General features: G+C 39.4%; 1 protein-coding gene across 3 annotated transcripts in view; it reads right to left on the bottom strand.

Moving 5' to 3' along the window:
* Positions 1–15,776, bottom strand: part of SLIT3 (slit guidance ligand 3) — a 433,663-nt gene that overhangs the window by 137,117 nt on the left and 280,770 nt on the right. For all 3 annotated transcript variants that reach the window (XM_072348011.1, XM_072348012.1, XM_072348010.1), the window contains 2 exons: positions 8,745–8,816; positions 2,758–2,829 (listed from right to left, as the gene is read on the bottom strand). In XM_072348011.1, the coding sequence (XP_072204112.1) occupies positions 2,758–2,829; positions 8,745–8,816 (144 nt within the window). The remainder of the gene's footprint in view (positions 1–2,757; positions 2,830–8,744; positions 8,817–15,776) is intronic.

The raw sequence follows: 15,776 nt of genomic DNA, 5'->3' as shown, positions 1-15,776 counted from the left end.
TCATTTCTAATAACATAACAAACATTCCTGTGTTTTAAAACTATAATGCACGCCTTTTTCTTCCATCCCTGCCTAGGCAGGCAGAGTACTCTTAGAAACAATTCTGCCCAGAAACATTAACCTAACTTAACTTCAGAAGAAAGCGGAGCAGCAACTCGCTATACATAGGCCTCCACTAGCCAGCCGGGCTAACAATGTTGGCTGTTTTCCAAATAAGCACTTTCACTCTCTTGGACCCATAGGGAGTACGATTACAATTGCAGGCAATCTGGGAGTAAAGGGAGGAGCTAAAAATGGGAGTAATGCAGAGAGAAAAAAAACATGGATTTTAGGAAGTACAGCACTACTTCATTTTTAATGGAAACAAAGTTGGTTACTTTCGTTTGCACTTTCATGCTTCTCACTTTACTACTTTAGCACTGCTTTAACTCAGCAAACTGAAAAATCCAGCTGCTTTGTGCATGGATTAAACCTCAATGGTGTCTCATTAAAATGTATGCCACCAATCACAGCTGGCTCATATACACAAAAAATAAGTATCTTTCAGCTGAGCAAAACCATTGTATGCAGAGCAGCGTTCCTTTAGGGCATGCAGCTGACTAAGGTTAGTGAGGCCTCAGGCATAAAACCAGCCACTTAAAAGAGAAAATGCTAGTTAGCAAACTGTCTTACTTTATTTCTACACCCCTGTTCTTTCCCCTTTGGCATTTTCACTGGGAGGGCTGGCACTTCAAAGGAGACATCTGCTCTTGCACTTGTCTTCTTGTGGTTGACAGAACTGAATTGGTGGCTGTAGTAGAGACCAGATGAAAACAAAACTACATCCTCTAGTTCAGAGAAAGGCTAAGACAGAGAAGCCAGACACTACACCTCAGCATAGCAGCAGACTACTTGGCTCCAGAAAGATATCTATAGCTCAGAAAACAACGAGAGAAGTGACCAGGATAGAAGAACCTGGCAGAAGTCTGTGTGAAAGAGAAGGGAACTAAGCTATCTCTTGCCTGTCTGCCACAGGGAAAGCACCTGTAAGACCTACCTGCAATGAACAGCAAGAGTAAAGCCTTTCAAAAGAGAGCAAAACCAGTGGCAACCATGAAGCCAGCACGTAATCTCCTAGCATTACCTTTGAGCACTATCGCATCTACTTGGATATAAACATAGTTAATCCAGTTTGGCCTGATTTACTGAAAACACAGTTTTGGGTGACTGGTCAGAGAATACAGAATCACTTCACCTGCTTCTTTGTGCAAGTCATACTACTAGAACTGCCTGCCCAGTTGATATTCCCACTTCCTCTTGCTCCAATCCAGTGTGTTCTGTCCACTCCTCTCACTCTTCTCACTCCTGGGGGGTATCTGAATTACTTGTAGCTAAATCTGAAACATTTCTGAGTTGGGAAGTCAGCCCCACTGTTAGCATCTTGCCTGCCCGGTTTACTGGGAGCCAGCTTTGTCAAGACCAGAAAGCAGTAGCATTGCAGCTTCAGCAGTATCATGTGATGCCAAAACTGTAGTGTTCAGTAAATATCATTCTCTTAGTGAATCATTTCCAGACAGCACTGAGGGATTTGGCCATTTCCACAGTAGGTTGAGTAACAGTGCTCTAACTATTCAACAAAGACTAGCAACACTTAATATATATTTCTGGCATTTTCCCAGCTGGATTCAGGGCACAATGAAACACTCATCCTTCTGCATTCTGCCTCAAAATTTCCTTGCAACACAAATTTAGTACTGAATAGCCTTCCAATATTAGATCTAGAAAACAAGTTTTATAGGTTGTTAGAATTACCCAACATTCAGAGAATACAACTATGGCAGCTTTTGGAGATAAAGTACAGCCTTAAAAACCAAGATACATGACATGAACATTAATGAGTTAAATGTTTCTAAACTGTCCTTAATGCAAGTAACTATTGGCAAAGTTGAACTTATTCTCTTGTCTCGACTCAGGTCTCTCTTCCAATACTCTGTTCTAGCTCATTCTCCATGTGCAGCTTCTAAACTTGTATTACTCTCTTTTACCAACCAAAAGTATCATTGCTTTAGCAGTGAGGTGAATAGGTAGGTTGAAATATCACTGTATTTGAAATCAGTTTGGTCTTACACGCAGTTACTGTGTTCTATAAAGAGAAATAAGTGCCAGTCAAGAATTCTACTTTCATCTTAAGTTTCTGATTAAAGCAGTATTTTAGTCCCTTTCCACCTTAACAATGTAGTAATTACAGCCAAGAAATGTGAAGTTTTTGTTAAGAGCTCAGGTTCTTCCCTAGCTAGTCTGAAAAAACTACAACTAAAATAAAACACAGAAAAAAATCCCACAAAAGCTCAGATCTCAGTTACAACACAGAACCTTGGCATGGAAGCATCAGCCCCTGATCTACCCTGATTGATACCATCACCAACATTTAAGCTTTTGTGTGCCGTGAGTTGAGGTATGGATTAGCCTGTAGGTTCCCAAGCACACTAGACAAAGTGATGCATGGGCTCTGAAGAAGTGAACAATATGTAACTTTGGAGGTGTCCAACTATAATATATATAAATAAATACACTTCTTAGAGATGTGTAAACCACTCCTTTCTCTAGCCTTCATGACCTCTTAGCCTTTGTGCTCAATTTTTCATTTACAAAAGATTAGATGCTTCATGCAAGCTGGCACTTGCACACAGAAATACAAGTTCCCCCAGACAGCACATTATCATTTATCTTACACACATACTCTCCACAAATACTACTTCAGTTCTGTTTTCTACTTACAATGAAATGAGAGATTTCAAGCCTTTGAATGCATCCGGTGCAATGTCAGATATCTGGTTCTTGCTGATGTCTCTGTAAAAAGAATGGAGGGTTAAAAGAATATTTGCAAAATGGAATTGGATGAAAATATTTTAGCTTGAATATTTACATAACTGTAATGTTTTGGAAGAAGATACTTGATACAGAAATGCAACTCAAATATGATAGTACCTCAGAGGAATTACGTATTACGCAGGGACATAGACAGGAAAATTCCAGGAACGAACAAAAACCATCAGTTGTACAATTGAAACTTCAACACACTGCAGCTCTCCTGTAGGCAAGGCCTATCACATTATGGGCATTGAAACAAAGAATTTTATGAAAAGCTTTTAACAGTAACAAAGTGACCCACTGAATAAAAACTGCTTATAAGACGTCTTAAGAACAGTAGAGGCAGCACTGTGACTGTGCAAGGTGTCCCTCGAGAACAAGGGGCAGCCTGCGCCAAAACTCTAAGATGGTTCATATGTTTAAATACTGGCTTGGAAGGGTAAGTTAATAATAGTAAGCAGACCATATTTTGATTTTAAGTGAAATCATAGATAAAGTGAGCAGATGTTCTGAGGCGATTGGAAAGTGCTGTCAGGACATGTGTTAATGAAGAAGGTGGGATTAATGTTGTCTGCGTGGTGCAGGCACGGGGGGAATGGCTTCTGAAGCAGCAAGACAGCATTTGGCTACAGAAAGAATCTTGTGGCAACTGGAGTGTAAAGATGAGCATACTTATAAACATCAGAAACACGTAGTATAGTTAAAATAAATTCCTGTCTAAAGCCTAGGAAATCACACTAAGGGTTAGTCTCAGCGTACCCCTAACAACATTGGTAATTCATAGGGTGACAAAATTCTTGTGATGTAAAGCTTTTTCTGCACCAAACTCAGTTTGCTACCTATGGAAGAAGGAATGGGAAACAAACTACCCTCCTTCCTCATCCCAAAGCAGGTGATAGTGTCACAGTTTAGCTTTGTACCAGTTATGCTTGTTTTCTAATGGCCTGGAGAAAACAAGCAGTGCAAAATTCTACCAAGACCTCCATCTGGTGCAGTAGGTGAGAAGGATTCACACAGCAATGGCAGATCTGCATCGAGTGTTCAGATGGACGGGAAAAGATTTGAGTATTTGAATGGAAACCACAGACCTTTGAAGCCTTACACCCTATTGCTGCAGACCCCATCTGGGAACCCCAGTGAGATTTCTCCAATACTTTAGCCATGATGTGTGTGGAATTCAGTTATACACTGCTGTCATTTGCTGGGGAAAATGTGTTCTTCCATTGAAAAAAAAAAAAAAGAAAAAAAAGCCTTCAATTTTAATCATAACCAACCACATATATATCCATCAATTATAGGCTGCAATACCATTTCTTCATGTCTGGAGCCAAATTTACAGATGCTCAGAAATGGGAGCCTTACTATGGCTGTCACTGCAAACCAATCACTCTGTCAATCAGTTCAACCAGGTGCTTAGCTAAGGGCGGGACTTTCAGCCACTTTGTTGCATTCACTGATAATTCATATCAGCTTTTAGCAACAGTATCACATCATCTAACTGATGGCTGAAGCTGAAGTAATGCAGCTTTTCAGCCTATACATCTCAACTCTAACTTCTGCCGGGGCAGATGCTAACAATCCTGGATAGATTCTAAATAAACACAAACAGAACAGAAAGTCAGGAATCAGAAAATAAATATGCTTTTTACTCTGTACATGCCATGTGGTATAAGTTCTGTTGGAAACAATTTTAATGAACTGTTTTCAAACCTAGCTGCATAAAGCAGGATTTTCTTTAGTTCTTCGGTTCAACAAATAACAGTTATGCAACCTACCAGTGTTTTCTGTCACAGCATCCTGCCTACAAAGACAGCATTCAGTGAAGGTTTCTTGTTGCTTGGCTCAGCTCACAGCAGCCAAGTTGGTGACAGTGAAAAGAGGTATATTTACTTTTCTATCTTTTTTGAAATCTGTAGTTCTTGATGCTTTTTGCCTCATAATTCACAAGCACAAGTCTGGTATGAATTTGTGCTGCTTATTGGGGATCACAGTAGGATTTGCTACAATGGAATGAAATCATCAGCTTGCTGAACAAAGAATCAGAAAAGGGGATGCTAGTATTGGAAATGAGCATTTCAGCACTGTTTTATTGACTTGCTACATTTCACCATTTCTTTCCTTTCTTTCTCCCCATGTCCAGATGCTAATGAGTATGTAACAAATGGTGCCTGAATGTGCACGAATGCCATGCTGAGTGATGAAACTTACCACTTCATGCAGATGCACTACAATCAGCATTAGAAGATAATTAGACACATTATTTCCTTTCCATTAGAGCCAGGATCTACTGCTGTTGGAAGAGGAGGCTCCATCTCCTTCTGATTTGACTGAGACAAAGGGATTCAATTATGTCATTGTACTTTTGCTCTCTTCCTTTGGTCTGCTGCTGTCCGATAAGATCATCTTATTTTGTGCTTGATTTACATCAAGACAAAGAGATAAGGGTTTCTCTAACCTATTAAGTCAATTTAGGTCTCATAGGGCTCATTTCCATAGTTTAGGGTATTGCTGAATCACTCAGTGGAACTGTGGCACTTTGGCTGGAAATATAATAAACTTATCAGGATTCCACCCAGGCAGGGAATACATTAGTCACTACACATACATTTCCCTGCAGCTCTGACTGCCTTCTTTCAAAGGGCTGCTTAACACACCTTGGAGGTGACAGTGGGTGGCAGTGCCCAGTTACAAGTTAGATACATAAACTGCTGATGACTTTGCAGTAGGAAATAAAGGGTACCTGTGAGTCACAGTATATATAACATATGACTGTATGGCAAAGACACTGGCTTAAACATCTTTACTGTGAAAAGTTTAGAAACAAAACATTAATTTTTAGATGCAGCCAAATGCAAAACTATTACTGAGTGGACATTCTCTTTGTTGACTAGCATTACCTGAAAATCTCTAACATTTAAAGTGGACTATTCTCATCTGACAAGAGTACTCAGTAAAAATCCATGCCAAGTGTGGTTTAGTTTTTAAAAGCTGCTTAAAAAAAAGTATCAGTATCACAGAGATACTGAGAAGAATGTGAAAACTCAACGTGTTTTCTGCTAAGATGTGGTAAAATGAATTTGAAAACATGAAATGCCATTACAAGCACTAGATCTAAAGAGTTACATCCACATCTTCCAAAGTGTTGATGTGTACTTAACTCAGCCTTATGCTAAAACTTCTCTATAGAAGCCTCAGAAAAGCAAAGAAAAAATGCAAGGAAATGATTAAAGAATGATATTAGCACAACTGCTGATACATAAATATATTAAAAAAGGCTTGAAACAAATAGGATGTAGCTCATTCTCAGGGGATTGCTCAGGGACACGATTTAGCAGAGGGCTGTTAGGTAGTATGGTTAGGTCATGGTTGGACTTGATGATTTGTAAGATCTTTTCCAACCTGAATGACTCTATGATTCTAGATCTCTCCCCCCACCCCCTTTCCATATTCTTCTACAGCCCTTGAATTGAATGAGCAGTGAGCAATGGGTTGTAACATTCTCCCCAAAATCAGGGGAACCATCATTCTGGATTATATATTTCAACTGCATACTTGAATCCTACAAGTGTCAAATCTGCCTTCTGAAGCAGATACATTTAACTTAACATAAATTTAACAAAATATAATCTACAAAATAAATTTAACAAAAACATAAGTTTAACAAAATGTGGGTAATTATGAGAATCCCAGGTTACACAAAGCATTTCAAGCTCTTTTGCCAAAAACCAAACACTCTGCCACACTGGAAGCTCTTGAAGAGACAATTCTAAATAACTAAATTTAGCTAGATGCAAATACAAAGATGATCTAATCTACATATATTTTCTGGTATCGTCTCAACCTACTGATACTAAGTCCTTTAAAGATTAAAGTGGGTCCTACCTAAAAAACAGTGACACTCATCTAATTATTTAAGAAAAGGAAACAGCATCATCTTGCAGGAAATAATAAACAAGCAAAATACTGAGAGCTCTGCAAATGAGCAGTCTGTATCCTTAGCTTTCCACCATATGTGCCCAACCAGAAGGATTAGAAAAAATAATATGATTCATGATATTGTGCTAATATTATCCCTTCAAAGTATTATTTGTAATATCTATGATAAGAAGAACAAAAAAGTTCTTTATTTGAACCCAGGATAGGGCATCACTTAACAAAATCAATGATCTTCATGCTGTTACACCACACACTGAAATGTCAGTGTGATCAAGAAAGGATGGAGACTTCAGTGTTATCAGGAACGTCTTGGTATTACCTTAATGGGAAAGAACGGATAATTCTTGTCTTTTAAGAGATAATTTCTTGACCAAAGTATATTTGCTTGTTAATAAGAATAGTTCAAGTAGCAAAATAAAAAACCAAGAACTTTAATAAAGAGACAGATTGATTATCAAGTTTCAAATCATTATGTTTATGATGGGACATTCTGCAGCCTGACTATCCCGAGGTCTTCCACAAAAGAGCCGCATGTTAACTAAGCTTCGATACAGATCATTTGGAAGGATAACTCATTATATGAGTTCAGATCCCAGTGATGATGCCAATAATACTCCAGAAAGCTGTTAACACAGCTTCCTAATGGAATTCTGCTCTAAAATTCTAATATTAATCATTTCACATAATAACTGCCACAGTGACTTGGAGGAGTTAGGCAAGTTACAGAACTTTTTTTTGTGTGTGTCAAGTCTCACATCACTTCTCAATCATGAAAAATGAAAGGATATTAAAACATTGCCAAAATCTAAAATTAGTTATAACCCGGAAAGAACTCAACTAGTGACTTTAATAATGAAAAAGTTACAAGTAAGGTCACTGAAAAGGGATCTGTCATTTTTCAGTGAAATTACTATCTTGCTATCTAATACAGTACTTCTTTAAAAATACATATGACTATATTGAAAGTGAGATAGAAGAACAGAGACTCTGTAAGATTGATTATTTTACCAGTTAAATATTAAGACCCATATTTACAGCTCTTCTGCTTCAGGAACTTGATAACTCTAGACCAGCAAACAGTAATTTCACTCTCAAATCCAATAGTACAGCATATTTCAGATTCCGAAAGCATTAGCATTTTGATGATTCAGTAGCATTTTGCCAAGTCAGCTGACAGTTTCTTAATTCCAGAAAGCACTCTGCACGTGGGAAAACAACAGCTGTAAAAGGGACAATTTTTAAGCAGTCTTAGCACTGAATACAAAGCCTGGATAACTTCTGGTCCAGCGGTACCCATCAACATCCTGACAGGATGGTGAGGCAGGAGTAACATGTTTCACTGTTGTCTGAATTACAGTTCCTTTGTCACAACGTCTCATAAAGCAAGACAATCCAGGGGACTGACCAGCTTATCTGCACTGCTGCTACAAATCAAACTTTGTAAAATTTATTTTTAAATCCACAGAGACAACACAAGAGCTAATCAGGAAGGAACTGTCTGTGTATCTACCAGTGACTGAGAAAGGGAGCTCCACTAGGCTTGTTTTCCCGTAAACAATGAAGCAGCTGAATGCAATATAAATACTCCTAACTACTCTGCAGGAACACGTACTCCTGCTGTAACAGCGGTCAACACAATGGAGTGTTGTGAAAAACCAGAATGATTAAGAGAAAAAAATATAGAATTTAAAATCTTTTCTGAGTAAGCAGATTTGTTTGAACAGACTAATTAGCTTGCATCCTTTGAAAGGGAATTTAAGCATTATAAAGGATTTCATGCATCGGTAGTCATCCTAAATCTAATTCTGTTGTTGCTCACACTATGAAGAGATGATTTGTGCAATCCCCAGTGATTTCAACATAGAAATTGCCAATATGCTTCTAAAGTAAAGCTGCAGAACTTGAAGCTAAAAGATTCAAAATTGCTCTTGCATGTTGGCCTTATTATTAGGACTTACATTCTCTTAAGTTTCTTGTACTGGGTAAAAGCTCCAGGGGGAATGACTTTGATGAGGTTTTGTTCCAAACGGCTGAAAACAAACAAAGAAATATACATGTTACATACACAATTACAGGACAGGAATAACATTAAACGTTAAACTAATATTAAAGCTGTTCATTTTTGGTTTTGGTTTCATTTTTTGTACAAATACACAACTCTTTTATAGAGATTTATACGTGAAACAGATTTTCTTTTGAAAGCCCAAAGCAGGAAAAATTACGAGGAAATAACATTTCTTAGAAAAGAAATTCATCTCATTGATTACATGAAGTCTGTACTAAAAAAAAAGTCAGAAGCTGAAGAAATTGCATTTTTAAAGCACGTGGTATTACTTAAGAAAAAAAAATCTTTACTGTATTACTACTTAGTCAAAATTAAGGTAGAAAATACAGATGCTTTCCCTCACTGCAAATAGCAGGTAACCAAACTGAAAGTGATGCTATTTTGTGACAGCTTAATGAGCAGATTAATAATACCAGCTGAGTGACTCAGGAGCAACAATCCGTGGGAACATGCCGAAGTTCCGCCTCGTTTCCACGGCTTGCGTTAATAATATGACTGCATAACAGTGTGGAAACCAGTGCTATATAAATTCAGATTAAGTTTTCTTTCTTTATTCTTGGGGGGAAGGGCAGGGATATCTATTCAAAACAGAGGAAAAAGGACTGTAAGTTCCCATTTTCACTACCAAAATTGAAATTGTTTTAAAATACGGCCCAGACTAAGTGAAAATGCTGCTGTTTTCATTTCTGAACTCTTTTTTGAAAGAAACATTCTTTATAAAGTAGCATATATGGTTGTTGCAGTAACAAAAGTGAGCAGCATTAAGATACTGCATGCAGTAACCATTAAGATGATTCATTTCTGTGCCTTCTCAGAAACAAGATCCCCAAATACCTGCAAGACGGACTGCCTTCTCCTCACATGAACCCTAAATATGCATCTCAATTATAAATGTAAACCAAGATCTCCCATACAACAAGTCCAAATGTCCATGGCGGTTAAAATCATGCAAATACAGCAGGAATAGAAAGCATATTTTGATTTTATCCAGATCTTATTATTCAGAAGTTGTGTATTTTTTTTCCCAAAAATGTAATAAAAAGGGAACAGTTATAATAGCAGAAATCTGTGGTTGGAAATGCTTAAGAATTGAAATATGAAGACAGCGCAGTGAAGGAAGTCATTTAGGAGACATTTAGGGCTGCTGCAGCAGCGCAGATGGAAGGAAAAAAATACCAGGAACAGAGGCAAAATGAGATACAGGGAGAATTGTACGATGGTTTTTAAGGACTATAGAAGGGTGCAGGGAAAAGAAATACAGCCCATCAGCCCTCTGCCACACAGCATATCCTTCTGTTGATCTGTGCTTTCAACAGGCAAAAAATTCCCTTGAAAACAGAGCATCGTGCCAGCTCAGTTACACTTTGAGAAGCTCTTTAAGCCATGAACACTGTGATATTTGTACAGCCAATTTGCACAGACCTTTTTATTTCTGTAGTAGTCTATTTTAAAGGCTGCGATCGGAGCTAATTCTCTTCCTTGATTTGTGATTTGCATTAGCATCTGAGATTTCCCTTCTAGTTGCTCTAAATATAACGGATGTCATTCCTGGCAAGCCCGCAGTGCATGCAGATTGCTGGACGCTCAGCACACTGCTATTGTTGGGTGTTTGTCACCAGAATTAGTGGTACACACTCCCCATGAAGTCTTTTTCTCAGCTTGACAGTTCAGTAACTCCACCCAAGTGTTTCTAAGCAGACACTTCTAGGAACAAAGCAGGGCCCGCTTCTTGCTGTACGGATGGGAACGGGCTGCACAAGCTGCACACAGGCCTTATGGTGCGACCCAAACAAGCCACCAGGAGGGAAATATGGCCTTGTTTTATAACTGCTTCAAATTCCAAGGACATTCCAGTCACTTGGAAATATAAATCCATACAAAATAATCCCCACAAAGGGCAAAAAAAAGCCAAAATTGGAGTAGCGTCAAACTTTGAGTGATATGACCAATTTTTAGAGAAGGCAGAGAGGAATACAGAAGGGCTGCTCCACAGCACTACCTGCTTTGCCCTTTCCTAGGTAGCCAATAGATGAACAAGGCTGCTGTCATCTGCTGCTACATTGCCACCTTAACACCTCACATCTTCCTGTTGTACAAAGCTCTTTGTCAAAGAAGGACTAAAGGCTACACATGGCAACTGCAGTGTGCAGATGCTCACACAAGAGCAACAAGTGGTACGACAGGCTGAGCCTCTCACCAGCCCTGTTCTCAAGTGGATTCCAACCTGGGAACAAAATGCAGCAGAACTTGAAGCCAGCTGATGGCTTTGTTTCAAAGAAACAAAAACTGTTTCTTTCATGGTCTGTCCGTGCATCCCACGAAGCACTGACACACACTATAAAACGACCTGCATTAGAGCAAAGGAATGAGATTATTTATTTTGTGTACCACTGGAACACTCTGTAAATTAGTTTTACAATACATTTGAGAACTCCGTACATGAGATGAAGTCCTAAAAGGGTAAACTTTGATCATCTGAACTACTGTCTGCCACATTAAAGATTTCTTACAACTCAATAAAACGTTACTCGATTTTCCTCTGGTATTTCATAATAAGATCCATTTAAAAGGCTACACAAGTCGAATTCACAAGGCTGATAAAATAAATTGGCCATGTTCAAACCTCTCAGGGGCCTTTGTTCCTCCTTTCAGTTACCCATTTCACTGTGCCTGTCGCCTGCTGCCAGCTGCATCATTTGGATGAATTGAAGCATATCTCCCCACTCCTGACATGCAGCAGTGCTGTCTGCCTCCTGAAGCTTTATTTTATTGCTTTCGACAACAACATCAAAGGACAAGAACAATTTCCTTTCCCCTCTCTAATATATTAGCAGAGATTGGAAAGTATGAAGATCCAATGGATTCAGATGCATTTTTCTTGTAATAACATGATTCTAGACAGGATAAAGTCTTCCTTCTTCCCACTCTTTCTGAACAACTTTGCAGCAATGAGAGCAAAAAGTAAACATATCAGAGAAAAAGAAAACAACGGGGAACTATGCAGTTATATATGACAAATGATCCCAGAGCAAAGAACAAGCACTCAAATTCCCATGCTAATCCATCTCAGAGTTCACTGAGGTGCAAATCTTTTCATCACCTCCTCAGCTGGCGCCTGTACTGCTCACACCCAGGATGGCAAAACACAAAGGTTAAAAGCTCTCCCTAAGGCAGCCCTGTAGAGCCAGCTCAGCTCCCAGGGGTGACGAAGCCATCTGTCTTGAAGAGTGATTTCCCCTGCAGAGTGGGGGAGACAGTCGTATTAATTTGGGCCTTAACTATCTCTTTTTCAATGAGGGAAAGAAAGAATTTGTTACTTGGTCTCTAATGGAGCAGTTTGCTAGCAATTTTCCCATTTCAAACACCGTCTCAGCTGCTAATGTGTAATGTTTTGTCAAGCTTGCCTACCCATAACATAGACAAATCACTAGCTTGGAGAAAAAGAGAGAGGGAGTGAAGCATCAGTACCAATAATTCTCAGCTGTCAGATGAATAGAGCCTACAAATGAGACAGCCATGCTCTATTAACAGTGCCATCGAGCTCTTGCCTGAGATGTGTCAGAACAGTCCCTCTGCATCCGGCAGCCATGAGCTCCCTGCTGGGAGACAGCAAGTAAGTGAATGAGCTGGGCTGCTCCCCGCATCACGCTGCCAGCCGTGCTGTGGGGCTCACATCACCCAGACAGCCAAGAACTGAAAACGATCTCCAGGAAAGAGAGAGCATGAGATTGGATTAGTGTGCAGCAGTGACTGTTAGCACTTGTCTCTGGCAGGATGCACAGCCTCTGTGGAGGTTCTTGGGAAGGGTTAAATGCTTTCTTCCATCCTGTCCCATAAGTGGGGATTTCCAGGAGCCAATCAAGGACTACCTGGGGGAAATAATCCACGTGTTCACCCAATACTTTGTATTAGGGAGGATGAAACTTCTTAAGCAACAGACAGCATGCTTGTCCTTGCCAAGGGGAGAGAACAACTGGATTATGACAGCTGCTTGGACTGTTATTTGACATTCACCTCACATTTTGGACTTATCATGCATTTTAGTCTTCAGTGAGGAAAAGTTCACAAATTTATTTTCAGCATTTAGGAGGAATAAATCATTCTTAAAATCTGGTTGTCTTACTGCAACTACAGGCTAGAGCCAAACTCTGTCCTGACCCCTTCCTTCCTTTACCCAAAGCAGGCTCAGGCAGCTGCACTGAAGGATTCACCAAAGACAGCACTGCACAGGGGACATCTTCATGGGGTAGGAAGGAACTCTGTCCTGCAGTCACACTGTCAGCACTTGCAGTTTATTCTCCAGTGAGAAACAGATGTCACACAGCCTTGCTCTTTACACCACAGCACTGCGCAGGGCACTTCTTTACACCACAGCACTGCGCAGGGCACTTCTCTGCAAAGCATGAGGCAAAAATCCTGCAGTTTCTTTACTAAGAGTTTATAGATCTACACTAACAAGAAATAAATATCTCAGTGCTTCCTTCTTGTTTTCATCACAGTGCCAGAACAACTTCCAAATAAAATTAATATCCATTATGAAAAGCAGTGATTTCAAGTGACCATTCCTTTCCTGCAAACCTTCAGCAGTGGGTGCAATCAGTAAGGATGATAAAGGCTAAATGTAAGCCGTTCTAGGGGTAAAATACAAAATATCCTCTCACTATTCTTTTTCTACTTCCCATCATGTGATATTTAGGATCACCACTGCACCATAGGAGGACCTGAGCTAGCATTAGACTGAGATCATTTCCCTTCTCAGCAGACTTAAGTGGCTCCCATGGACTTGGGATCTGTATTTGCAGGAAGATCCTTTCTGGGATCTGCCTACAGATGGCTGTGAGGAGAAATATGGGACGGAACAAGTCCTTTGGCTGCAGAGATTCAGACACCTCCAGCTCCCCACTACAGAAACACAGCCAAGCTGTGTGCTTGATTCGACCAGCAGGCATGTATTCCTGCAGGTTTGGGTTTCTAAGATGCTTTGGTGCGGTAACAACAGAAACTTTGGACTTGCTTCCAGATTTCTGTGTTCCCCCCATGGTTCCAGCTTCCACCTGCTGCATTCAGTTCAGAGAGTCCAAAGGAGAATGACCTGCAGGATGAGGTTCTCACAGCTACTTTTCAAGAATGCTGCATCTTCTGTGAGGCTCAGGTCCCTGCTGAGTGTATTTTGTTGTGGCTGGTTTTTGTTGTCATTGTTTTGGTTTTGTTTTGTTCTTTTGTGTTGGTTTTGGTTTTTTTAATCTGAAGCTTCAAGTCTATACGTGGAGATGCACGGTCTCTACAGTGCATACTAGCAATCAATACTTGGCCTACAGTTGCATTTCACAAATGTAAACAAGAAGCAGTGGCTTTCAACAAGTCAGACTTGGCAAAAGGTTTTGAAAGACATTTCTATTAGGGTGTTTTGTCGATCTGAATCTCATACCCTATGTTGAAAAATATTCAGTTAACAAATTTGATTACATGGCACCACTACTTGTCGCCCTTTCTGGCCTTACCATTCATTTCTTATTAACAAGGCTAAGTGCACATTCCTGCTGCAGTGATGTCTCTGGAGAAAAATGTGACCAACAAAAGAAGCCAACAGATCCAAACCTACAGCTCTGTAAGAACAGTAACGCTCGCAGAGTTTGCCTGAGTAAATTTCACCTGTGTGTAACTTTCTTAATTAATTTTTTTTTGAAGTGTACATTTCTCAATTGTAAAAAGAGAAAACATGGTAAAAACCATGAGGCCAAAATAATGGATATCATTATTGGTGTATAAAGTCTAGATTTATCAAAACAAAAACGCCTTATAATGCTTAGGGATGACATCAGTTACTTACACAGATAAACATGTAAGAAATAAATCCTGCCTTGATCTTACAGAAAAAACTCCCTGCAGTTGCTGCTTGTATTATAAACTGTTCTTCAGCTACCTCAGCAAACAAAGCACCTTCTTGACATTTCCCGTAATTTTGTATTTCTCTTCTGCTGACTGTCAATCTAAAATATTTTCTTTATTATTTCATCCTTAGTTTTGGGTCCTGCTATCATTCAGTAGAAGGTCATCTACCTTCCTCTTGCCTGACAGTAGAAATCTCATTTTGATGCTGAATGTAAGGAGCCAATAACATAGTTTGCCTTGTGAAACCCAGATATCCATAGTCAAATTTGACATGTGAAACTGTCCAGAGCCAATTTACAGCAATGAATGAAAATCATATTATATGACTCAACTACAGGAGCCAACCTGATTCCCTACCCAGAGAACTTACCACCAGAGGCAATTATGGAACATTTATTACTCTGTTCAAAAATACTGTGCTGGCTTCAACTCCAGTATTTACTGGAAGCCTGGGAAAATTAATATAATTTTCTTTTAGGAGGGAGAATAATGTCAAATTCATAACTGTCTTTCCTCTACCCTCAAATGTGTGGTGTCCACACACCTATATATATTCCTGAGAAATGCAAAAAAGTTTTGTCTTCATGAAGCTGAGAAAGTTTATGTCCATCCATCAGGACCTCCCAACACTGTTACTCCCATGACAGCAATTCTCAGAATATCAGATTTGTCAGAAATGCATTAATTAAAGATGGAATAAGTACAACGCTTCATTTCAAAATGATTTTCTTGCAGAAATGTAGGTTTGTTTTCATTTTCATAGAATCGTGCAAAAAAATAATAGCCAAATGCATTACATCTTTTCTTAAAGATAAAATTCTAGCATTTTTCCTAAGTGTAGAAATTGTGTACCAAAATCAAGCACTATCCATGCCTAGAAACTCTTAGTCACCAATTCAGCTATCAGTCAGTCATCAACAGAGAGAATGATAAACTAAATCAATAATAAGAAGCGGCTCAAAACTGACCTTAAGCCTTAGCTAGCTGCTGGTAGCAGAACTGCCAGCCTACTTCACTCTCTTGCTCTCGGCTC

The sequence above is a fragment of the Excalfactoria chinensis genome, chromosome 13 (assembly GCF_039878825.1).
Source record: "Excalfactoria chinensis isolate bCotChi1 chromosome 13, bCotChi1.hap2, whole genome shotgun sequence".
Classification (NCBI taxonomy): domain Eukaryota; kingdom Metazoa; phylum Chordata; class Aves; order Galliformes; family Phasianidae; genus Excalfactoria; species Excalfactoria chinensis.
The sequence above is the reverse complement of the archived record's forward strand: the minus strand, read 5'-3'. Positions and strand labels throughout refer to the sequence as shown.